This window comes from Hyla sarda, chromosome 1 (genome assembly GCF_029499605.1).
Source record: "Hyla sarda isolate aHylSar1 chromosome 1, aHylSar1.hap1, whole genome shotgun sequence".
In the NCBI taxonomy this organism is placed as follows: Eukaryota; Metazoa; Chordata; class Amphibia; order Anura; family Hylidae; genus Hyla; species Hyla sarda.
The window spans coordinates 358,553,747-358,565,754 of NC_079189.1; the positions used below are offsets into that span (position 1 = coordinate 358,553,747).

The 12,008-nt window shown below is 42.5% G+C and overlaps 1 protein-coding gene across 3 annotated transcripts in view; it reads left to right on the plus strand.

Moving 5' to 3' along the window:
- The window catches only part of SPATA6L (spermatogenesis associated 6 like), an 87,046-nt gene that overhangs the window by 6,667 nt on the left and 68,371 nt on the right, over positions 1 to 12,008 (plus strand). For all 3 annotated transcript variants that reach the window (XR_008844288.1, XM_056522273.1, XM_056522281.1), the window contains exon 6: positions 9,676 to 9,800. Coding sequence is in view for 2 of the 3 variants with exons in the window: in XM_056522273.1 (XP_056378248.1) it covers positions 9,676 to 9,800 (125 nt within the window). In the remaining variant the exon portion in view is untranslated. The remainder of the gene's footprint in view (positions 1 to 9,675; positions 9,801 to 12,008) is intronic.

Genomic DNA, 12,008 nt, shown 5'->3' on the forward strand with positions numbered 1-12,008 from the left:
GCCGCTATTATTATTTTTTGGCGAATTGTCTCTGAAAATGTACACGTAGAATAAAATACTTGAGTGCATTTAATGCCATGTAAACATAGCCTAGGGGTAAAGGATACCACAGCCATCTGTTAATTGTATACCTCATGGGCCTATCTTTATGTATCCGTTAAAGGTATGCCTGTAATAGATGCCACAACCAGCATTAAATTGGCTCCGTCAGATAAAAAAAACTTTTTATATGTTGTACATCTTGGCAAAGCATTAACCTTTCTGATATACGTCATAGAAATCATGGCTTATAAAATCATGGCTTTGTCTATGCCTGTGCTTCAGCTTGGACAAAGTCCAGTAAGTGAGGGTGGGCTAGCACTTCTCTGTATTCCCCCTGTCTAATAGTACTCCTCTTTGCTGTCTGATAGGACAGGAGAGAGCACAAAGGAGTACTATCAGACAGGAGAGAGCACAAAGGAGTACTATTAGACAGGAGAGAGCACAAAGGAGTCCTATCAGACATGAGAGAGCACAGAGTAGTCCTATCAGACAGGAGAGAGCACAGAGTAGTCCTATCAGACAGGAGAGAGTACAGAGGAGTACTATCAGATAGGACAGAGCACAGAGGAGTCCTATCAGACAGGAGAGAGCACAGAGGAGTACTATCAGACAGGAGAGACCACAAAGCAGTCCTATCAGACAGGAGACAGCACAGAGGAGTCCTGTCAGACAGAAGAGAGCACAGAGGAGTACTATCAGACAGGAGAGAGCACAGAGGAGTGCTATTAGACAGGAGAGAGCACAGAGGAGTGCTATCAGACAGGAGAGAGCACAGAGGAGTACAATCAGACAGGAGAGAGCACAGAGGAGTACTATCAGACAGGAGAGAGCACAGAGGAGTACTATCAGACAGGAAAGAGCACAGGGGAGTACTATCAGACAGGTGAGTGCACAGAGGAGTACTATCAGACAGAAGAGAGCACAGAGGAGTGCTATCAGAAAGGAGAGAGCACAGAGGAGTGCTATCATACAGGAGAGAGCACAAAGGAGTACTATCAGACAGGAAAGAGCACAGAGGAGTACTATCAGACAGGGAAGAGCACAGAGGAGTCCTATCAAACAGGGAAGAGCACAGAGGAGTCCTATCAGACAGGAGAGATCACAGAGGAGTACTATCAGACAGGAGCGAGCACAGAGGAGCACTATCAGACAGGAAAGAGCACAGAGGAGTACTATCAGACAGGAGAGATCACAGAGGAGTACTATCAGACAGGAGAGAGCACAGAGGAGTACTATCAGACAGGAAGGAGCACAGAGGAGTACTGTCAGACAGGAAAGAGCACAGAGGAGTCTTATCAGACAGGGAAGAGCACAGAGGAGTCCTATCATACAGGAAAGAGCACAGAGGAGTGCTATCAGACAGGAGAGAGCACAGAGGAGTCCTATCAGACAGGAGAGAGCACATAGGAGTCCTATCAGACAGGAGAGAGCACAGAGGAGTACACTACTATAAGACAGAAGAGAGCACAGATGAGTCCTATCAGACAGGAGAGAGCATAGAGGAGTAGTATCAGACAGGGGAGAGCACAGAGGAGTGCTATCAGACAGGAGAGAGCACAGAGGAGTGCTATCAGACAGGAGAGAGCACAGAGGAGTGCTATCAGACAGGAGAGAGCACAGAGGAGTACTATCAGACAGGAGAGAGCACAGAGGAGTCCTATCAGACAGGAGAGAGTACTGAGGAGTGCTATCATACAGGAGAGAGCACAGAGGTGTACTATCAGACAGGAGAGAGTACAAAGGAGTACTATCAAACAGGAGAGAGCACAGAGGAGTACTATCAGACAGGAGAGAGCACAGAGGGGTGCTATCATACAGGAGAGAGCACAGAGGAGTCCTATCAGACAGGAGAGAGTACTGAGGAGTACTATCAGACAGGAGAGAGCACAGCAGAGTCCTATCAGACAGGAGAGAGTACTGAGGAGTACTATCATACAGGAGAGAGCACAGAGGTGTGCTATCAGACAGGAGAGAGCACAGAGGAGTATTATCATACAGGAGAGAGCACAGAGGTGTACTATCAGACAGGAGAGAGCACAAAGGAGTACTATCAGACAGGAGAGAGCACAGAGGAGTACTATCAGACAGGAGAGAGCACAGAGGAGTGCTATCATTCAGGAGAGAGCACAGAGGAGTCCTATCAGACAGGAGAGAGTACAAAGGAGTCCTATCAGACATGAGAGAGCACAGAGGAGTACTAGCTCACCCTCACTTACTGGACTTTGTCCATGCCTGTGCTTCAGCTTGGACAAAGCCATGATTTTATAAGCCATGATTTCTATAAAAAGGAAATAACATTTTCGTATGAAGTGTATTAGAAAGGTTAATGTTTTGCCAAGATGTACAACATATAAAAGGTTTTTGTATCTGACAGTGCCCATTTAAGAAGAAGTATGAGGCCTGTATTCCTTTATGTTTCTAATTCCTTTAAAATCAGCTCCTGGCATTGGTTCTATAAAGTGCATAAAACCTGCCGTGGCATTTTTTTAAAAGAATTTCTGTGTGTGTAAAACCATCTAATTGAATAGTGTGAAGTTGTCCCTGCTGCCAAAGCTGGCAGTAATACATTACTTGCAGATCAATTCTTTCATTCCTTTATGTAGTAACAAAACAGGCTGAACTACATAGGAGACTATGAGGCTTTTTGTGGGTGGTTTGTTTTTCTCATTTCATGTTTTTCTAATTCATGTATGTTTTTTTCTGTCCTTTTTCAATGTGAATTTAAGTTGTGTAACCAATCTGTAGATGCTCACAATAGATTATTTGTAGGCTTTATTAAGCATGTCTACAATTGACTAATATAAGTGTGTTAATCAAAGGGATTATGATATATGAGTTAAAGGAAGCCATTTTGTATAAAAAGCTAGTTCAGCTATTGCTTAAAGAGGCACTATCATTGTTGAAAACTTTTTATATGTTACAGAACTAATCATATGATGGCTTTTTGCAATATAAATTTATTTAAAAAAAATATCAATTTTCCCCAGAAATTAAATCTAAAAATAGCCACCACTAGGGGTCGTCTGTCTTTAGCCAGACAGACTAGTGTTGATTTTGCAGTATACCAGATACCGGCCATAAAGCAGGCCGGTATCCAGTATAGGAGAATTCAGCTGTATGCATACAGCCTGTGCGCGGGCACGCACTGCCTGTGAATGAGCTCAGGGAGCGCGCACACACAGGCAGTGCGGGATGCAGGCAGATCCCCCATCCCCAGGTTCTCAGCTGCGCCCGATCCTGTGTCCCATTATGCCCCTAACCCCCCCCCCCGCGATACTTGGCTGCCATTACACCCCCCCCAGCCCCCCCCGGTTCTCAACTGCCATTACACATGATCGCAGCTGAGAAGGGGGGGGGGTGCGGGTGGGGGCAATGCCGACACACACGATCGCAGCTGAGAACCCGGTCCCCCCCCCCCACGTTCTCAGCTGCGATCGTGTGTGCCGGCACCCCCTAACTCCCCCCCCTCCCCCCGTTCTCAGCTGCGATCGTGTGTGCCGGCAACCCCAACCCCCATGCCGCCGATCATGTCCCCTGTTACCTCCACCGTCCCGGACTTCAGCAGCGCCGGCGTCCGGCCAGTGGAAGAGGACGTCAGTGATGCCACTCCAGGCCGCCAGGGAGATGAAACGCGGTGCAGGACAGTTGAGTGAGTGTGTATGTGTGTGTCTGTATGTATATATATGTGTGTGTGTGTGTGTATGTATGTATATGTGTGTGTGTGTGTGTATGTATGTGTCTGTGTATGTATATATGTGTGTGTATGTATATGTGTGTGTGTCTGTATGTATATATGTGTGTGTATGTATATATGTGTGTTTGTATGTATATATGTGTGTGTATGTATTTATATATGTGTGTGTGTGTGTGGAAGTATATATGTGTGTGTGTATGTATATATGTGTGTGTGTCTGTATGTATATATGTGTGTGTGTGTGGAAGTATATATGTGTGTGTATGTATATCTGTATGTGTGTGTGTGTGTATATGTATGTGTGTGTCTGTATGTATGTGTGTCTCTGTGTGTGTTAGGGGGACGGGGGAACTGCAACCTAATGTGGGGGGCCTGCAACCTAATGTGGGGGGCCTGCAACCTAATGTGGGGGGCCTGCAATCCCATGTGGGGGGCCTGCAATCCCATGTGGGGGGCCTGAAATCCCATGTGGGGGGCCTGCAACCTAATGTGGGGGGCCTGCAACCTAATGTGGGGGGCCTGCAACCTAATGTGGGGGGCCTGCAATCCCATGTGGGGGGCCTGCAATCCCATGTGGGGGCCTGAAATCCCATGTGGGGGCCTGAAATCCCATGTGGGGGGCCTGCAACCTAATGTGGGGGGCCTGCAACCTAATGTGGGGGGCCTGCAATCTGATGTGGGGGGCCTGCAATCTGATGTGGGGGGCCTGCAACCTAATGTGGGTGGCCTACTGAGCAGCAGATAAATGCTTATATCTCTGGATATATAGGTCCGAGACACATAAAACATATATGTACACGATCAGGATCAGGGACCGGGTAACATATGGCTTTTTTTTTTTGGAACTATGATAGGTACGCTTCAAGGCTTATCCAAACCTACTTTAAAGTAATCTTGAAAAGGACACTACTTCATAGACACAGATTGAGAACATAATGCTTCTTCATGTGTCATCTGGAAATTATTCACACATTTACACTTTCATGAGCTTGCTAGGAGGCATAATGCTTTGTTTTACTGATGAAAACATATGTATTCTTTTATAGACTTTTGTGAAATAAATAATCAACTGTATGAATATATATACTGAAGGTCAGACTCCAAACCCCATCTCACACTATCCAAAAAAGTAGGGAAGCGGAACTCCAATGTAGCATGAAAAAAGTAGTTTGTTCTCCCATCCATGTGACAGACAGCTACGTTTCGGTCTCTCAATGAGACTTTTCTTCTTAGTCTTTTTTCCAGGGACATGGGTTACAGAGTACACAAATTAAATCAGATTGTGTCCCCAACTTGTTTCACAAATTTTGGTGCTGGACTGTGATTTTTATATCTTCCAGCAGGGGGTGGGTTCTTGGTCCTTCTTGGTCAGCCCACAGGGTGGGCATTACATTACTCTTGCCAAATGTCCCATCCTCCTTTCTATCACAGAGTATTCCATCCATTGAAACTTATTGATCTTCTGCTAAGATGGTTTGAGTCTGAACATCATTTCGGATAGTCCAGTTGGACTCTAGGTTCTAGTGTGCTCTTTGCAAACTATTTTAGGTCAGGTTTTTTTTTCTCCTTCACCTATTACCCTTAAACCAACAGACATGTTAAAGGCTTTAATAAAATCCTGGAGAATAACCTTTCCATTTGTTTACTTGCAACAGAATCACTTGGCGAACCTGCTACCATGAGCTAAATTCTCTATTTTATTCTATGGGCAACATGAATAGGCATAGGTTGGTCCATGTTCGGTCCATGTTCTTGGTCCATGATTTCTTCCACATAAGGCATGACATAAAATCCTTTCCTATAAGCCTTTTCTTTATTTCAAAGTAGAAATGTGGCTTTCTTAAAAATATAGCCACCTGGAGACTCTAGGAGTCTCCAGTTTTTAAGCAACTGAATCTAATGTGCTATTAACTGCATATTCGAGCTTCTCTGTCTAATCTCAAATTCTTCAATTTTTTAACTCCTCAAACCCCGAGTGCGCAGTCATTATTCTAGAAACCACATTCTGCTTTTGTACATTGTACATGATTCTCTTGCAGAATTGGAGGTCAAGATCTTCCAGGGTAGAAGAGGTTCTGGGATCCAGTTGAAAACTGTAAGCCTTGGGCTACATAGTGACTTTGGTGACATGATATCAAGTCATGAACAAGTTGCCGGATCCAAATATAAATGGGATTTGTTTGTGACTTGCTGCTGTGTGACTATTTAGGACTTTTGGTTTGGCTATTTAAAAACAAACAAAAAAAAAACAAATAAAAAATAAATAAAGCACAAGTAAGATCGTAAATAACTGTAGTTGTATGTCACCGATTTTTTTCTTTTTTTACCAAATATCCAGAAGATTTGGATTTCTGGTGACAGACATGGTAACGTTGTATTGTGTGCTGCAATGTGAGTACATTTGATATGATGTTGTAGTGCAATATTGTGACCAAAGTAGCTCAAGTTGTTCAATATACGCTAACTGAAATGAAATCTTTAGCTGACAGTGTTGCAGCCAGACACAAGGTGGCATAGTAACCATACCCGATTTTAAGCAAAAGCTTTCTCTAAGCTTTCTATTTGGTCACAACTACATTTTCACTTTTTAGTTGAAAAACTCAGCTATATTGTTAAAATAATATTTAATGTGTGTACGGTCCAGGAGATTCTTTATCACTCCCGAATGTTTTAGAATTGTTGCAATGCTAAGATTTTAAGTGGTATTGTCTGTTGTGTTACATAATCATTTACAAATACTTTGTATTTTAATAACAGACAAATACACAGTATACTTATAGATCTACAACATTCACATTAAATGGGTTATTCAGGAAAAGGAAAAAAAGCTAATTTATTCCCAAAACAGCTCCATTCTGTCCCCAGATTATGTTTTGTATTAAAACTTGGCTCCAATAACTTTAATGGAACTGAGCTGCAATTCCACACACAACCTGAGGACAAATGTGGTGGTGTTTTTGGAACCATGGATAACCCCTTTTAATATCAGTTAGTTGTATATGGTACACATCTGGTAAATCTGGTAAGTGTTGAAGAGTCATGTCTGTCAACATGGACAACTGCCATAAAAAGATGGGCTTGTTCAGGACACAAATATACATATTTTTTTAACCAATGTATATTACAAACATACATAAATGGTATTAAACATTTTTGCCAATAACAGGTACACTTTAAAAAAGGCAAGTTCAAAATCTAAAATGTGAACAGACCATATATGCCAGTGCTTCCCAGACAGGAAGCCTCCAGCTGATGCAAAACTACAACTCCCAGCAAACCTTGACAACCTTTGACTATCTGAAAAGCTGAGGGGTTGTAGTTGAGCAGAAAGCTCCCTGTTTGAAAATAAAACCACTTCTTTATGTAATTTATAGGTGTTGTCTTATGTAATAATTTAAAAAAACATGTGTGGTTTCTCATATTTTCATTCTCAACCAGATACCAGCCAAGCAGCAACAGCCTGACGTTACCAGGGTGGACAAGAACCATTGTTACTGCCCCTCCCCAGCCTAAATAACGTCAGCCTGTTACTTCCTAAAGTGCCATTTTGATGCTCCAGGCCTGTTGGTACTGACTCTTCCCAGTACCCCTGTGGTGGCGGCGAGTGAGGTAATAATTGGGGGTTAGTGGTAGTTGAAACGAGCAGCAAAAAAAAAAATGGGTTAGTGCCCATAAACTGCATACAGCAGTGTTCCCAAACAGGGAGCCTCCAGCTGTTGTTAAACTACAACCCCATGCATTCCCATTCCAAAAAGGCTGTCCAGGCATCCAGAGAGTTTTGCAACAGCTGAAGGCTCCCTGTTTAGAAAATACTGACAAGGGTCTGTTTACATTTTACATTTTTAATGTGCCTTTTTTTAAAGCAAAAATTAGTGCTAAAAGCATAAGATGTGACCAGACCCTGACTTAGCTACCTCTGTTTCTGTCTGTCATCTTCCTGTGTAGCTCCGCTTCTATTGATGTCATCAATAGAGGCGGGGCTACACCAAACCAGGCTAGAGTAGGGACGGAGGTTGGTAAGTGGATTTCTGATCACAGTTTAAAGCCATATATATATAGATGGTTGTATGCTGTATCCCCCCCACCCCCAAGGAGTTAACTATTTAACTCTTTCCTTGCTGGGTTGGCAGATAGCAGATCGCTTCTATACTGTAGCTACACTTTAGCTCCCCAGTGTCAGCAGCACTCATGCAGCCCCAGACCATGACACTCCCATCACAATATTTGACTGTAAGCAAGACACACTTGTCTTTGTCCTCTTCAACTAGTTGCGGCCAAACACGCTTGACGCCATCTGAACCAAATAAGTTAATCTTGGTCTTATCGGACCACAGGACATAGTTCCAGTAATCCATGTCTTTAGGCTGCTTAACTTCAGCTAACTGTTCACAGGCTTTCATGTGCTTAACCTTTAGAAGATGCTCCTTCTGGGACAACAGCCATGCAGACCAATTTAATGCAGTGTGTACCGTATGGTTTAAGCACTGACAGGCTGACCCCCTACCCGTTCAACCTCTGCTGCAATGTTGACAGAACTCATATGTCTATTTCCCAAAGACAACCTCTGGATATGACGCTGAGCACATGCACGCAACTTCTTCTTTTATGGCGAGGACTTTTCTAAGGGAACCTGTCCTTTGAAACCATTGTATGGTCTTGCCAGCCGTGCTGCAGCTCAATTTCAGGGTCTTAGCAGTGTTCTTATAGCCAAGGCCATCTTTATGTAGAACAACAAATCTCCCTTTTTAAGATCTTCAGACAGCTTTGCAATGAGGTGCCATGTTAAACTTCCAGTGACCAATATAAAGAGTGTAAGAGCGATAACACCAAATTTAAGACACCTGCTCCTCATTCACACCTAAGGCTTTTGTAACACTAAGGAGTCACATGATGTCGGGAAGGAAACCTGGCTAATTGGACCCAATTTGGATATATACTTTTGTTACAAAGGTTTAAACATTAATGGTTGTGTGTTGAGTTATTTTGAGAGGACACAACATTAAACACTGTTATACAGGTTGTTTATTCACTACTTTACATTGTACTATTGTATCGTTAAATAAAAAGATATAATAAAATATTTGCAAAATGTGAGGGTTTACTCACTTGTAAAGTATGTATAACATACATTGTGCCCCCATCTTACTACCTATTGGTCCACAGTTACATCTGCAATGTCCTCACTGTCCTCTGTTATCAATTGTTAGCCCCAAACATGGATTATGCTGATTCAAAATCTGGCAATAGTTATGGGACATGATGCTAAAAAAACATAAAAGAGATAACATCCTGTCAGCTTTACAAACTGTAGCCAAATACTGGCCTCCACCATGTATTTTAGGTGATTGAGTAAAAACTAACATAAAGAGAATATACAGTATTTCCATTCAAATGATGCCTTGGTTACACAATGGACCCTTTATGCCCATGTCCTCATATTAAAGGGAATCTGTTAGGAGATGTAGGCTCCTGAACTACAGGCAGCAAGAAATCCCTACAGACTCCTTCATCACATATCACAAATTAAATAATGAATTGTTTTAAACCTAAACCATAGCACGGGTAAAGTGTCTGGGAGGGGATCTCTCTGGCTACCCTCGTGGGACGTGACAAGGACAGATTTTTATCCACTGGAAGTGAACAACAAAAATTTGCATTGACTGACAGCAAGCAAAGAACTTGAAATCACATAAGTGGCTGCTTGTGAAAATTCCAAGATGCAGCGATGAGCTTCTTATATCAATATCAGTATACAGTGTCTGCACACATATACCCACATTATTCACTTTTACATCAAAGAATTTAAGTTTGGGCTAATGGTAAAACAAAGTATTGATTTTGATTTTATCTGTTATGTAATACAGTTGTGAAATACGGTTTCAGCTTTTCGGTAGCATCACTGGTTCCTAGCTCTATAAACTTTTGTTCTGGTATTGTAGGGGACGATGTTCTGGCCACTTACAAGGAGAACCATCGAGACTTCTTTTTTCCTGAACCTAAGCTGACTCCTCCATACCCTGGAGTAGACCGAGAAGTGTTAATGAAAACTGTACCTGGCTTCCCAGTGAGTGATTCCTTTTTATTTTATTTTCGTTGCTTACTGAGTAACTATTACAGTAACATAAAATAGATTTAGTCTTGTAGTTAATCTGCATGTTTTTAGATTAAGTTAATGGACACTGTCATTTGCAAAAATGTTTACTATGCCGTAATATAAATTATAACATTATATGTATATTTGTAATATACAGTATCTCACATAAGTGAGTACACTCCTCACATTTTTGTGAATATTTTATTATTTCTTTTCATGTGAGAACACTGAAGAAATGACACAATGTAAAGTAGAGTGCACAGCCTGTATGACTGTGTATATTGTTGCTGTCCCCTCAAAATAGCTCAACACACAGCCATTAAAGGGGTTCTCCGGTGCTTACACATCTTTTCCTCTATCCAAAGGATAGGGGATAAGATGCCTGATCGCGGGAATCTCCCGCCGCTGGGGACCCCCGGGATCATGCACGCGGCACCCCCTTTGTAATTAGTCCCCGGAGCGTGTTCGATACGGGACTGATTACAGGCGACCACCGGCGGCGTGTGACATCACGCCTCCGCCCCCGTGTGACGTCACGTCTCCGCCCCTCAATGCAAGCCTGTGGGAGGGGGTGTGATAGCCCCCTCCCATAGGCCCGGTGGTCGCCTGTAATCAGACCCGGAGCGAACACTGATCCCCTTTGGATAGGGGAAAAGATGTGTAAGCACCGGAGAACCCCTTTAATGTCTAAACCTTGGCAACAAAAGTGAGTACACCCCTAAGTGGAAATGTCCAAATTGGGGCCCAAATCGTCACCATTGTTTTCCAGCACTGCCTTAAGCCTCCTGGGCATGGAGTTCACCAGAGCTTCACAGGTTGCCTCTGGAGTCCTATTCCACTCCATAATGATGATATCACAGAGCTGGTGGATGTTAGAGAGTTTGCTCTCCCCCACCTTCCAATTAAGGATGCCCCACAGATGCTCAATAGTGTTTAGGTCTGGATATATGCCTTGGCTATAGCTCCCTAGTCCCAGCAGTACTCATGTTTGCCCAGACCATGACACTCCTACCACCATTAGTCTGCTTAACTTCAGCAAACTGTTTGCGGACTTTGCTGTGCATAATTTTTAGAAGAGGCTTCCTTCTGGGACAACTGCCATGCAGACCAATTTGATGCAGTGTGTAGCATATGGTTTGAGCGCTGATAGGCTGACCCCCAACCCCTTCAACCTGTGCTGCAATGCTGGAAGCACTCATATGTCTGTTACCCAAAGACAACCTCTGCATTGCCTCCTCTTTTATGGCAAGGCCTTGTGTATGGTCTGATCACTGACAGGCTGACTCCCACACTTCTGCAGCAATATTTCTATTTCTCAAAGACAACCTCTGGATATGATGCTGAGCATTTGCACTCAACTTTTTTGGCCGACAATGGCAAGTCCTTTTCTGAGTTTAACCTGTTCTGTAAAACAGCTGTATGGTCTTGGCCACCATGCTACAGCTCAGGGTCAGGATTATAGGCTTATTTAACCCCTTAAGAACGCAGCCCATTTTCACCTCTTGGACGCAGCCCTTTTTTGCACATCTGACCACTGTCGCTTTAAACATTAATAACTCTGGAATGCTTTTACTTATCAATCTGATTCCGAGATTGTTTTTTCGTGACATATTTTTCATTAACATAGTGGTAAATTTTGGTGGTAACTTGCATCCTTTCTTGGTGAAAAATCCCCAAATTTTATGAAAAAATAGAAAATTTTGCATTTTTCTAACTTTGAAGCTCTCTGCTTGTAAGGAAAATGGATATTCCAAATATTTTTTTTTATGGATTCACATATGCAATATGTCTACTTTATGTTTGCATCATAAAATTGATGAGTTTTTACTTTTGGAAGACATCAGAGGGCTTCAAAGTTCAGCAGCAATTTTACAATTTTTCACAAAATTTTCAAACTCGCTATTTTTCATGAACCAGTTCAGGTTTGAAGTGGATTTGAAGGATCTTCATATTAGAAATACCCCATAAATGACCCCATTATAAAAACTGCACCCCCCCAAAGTATTCAAAATGACATTCAGTAAGTGTTAACCCTTTAGGTGTTTCACAGGAAAAGCAGCAAAGTGAAGGAGAAAATTCAAAATCTTCATTTTTTACACATGCATGTTCTTGTAGACCCAATTTTTGAATTTTTACAAGGGGTAAAAGGATAAAATTTATACTTGAATTTGTAGCCCA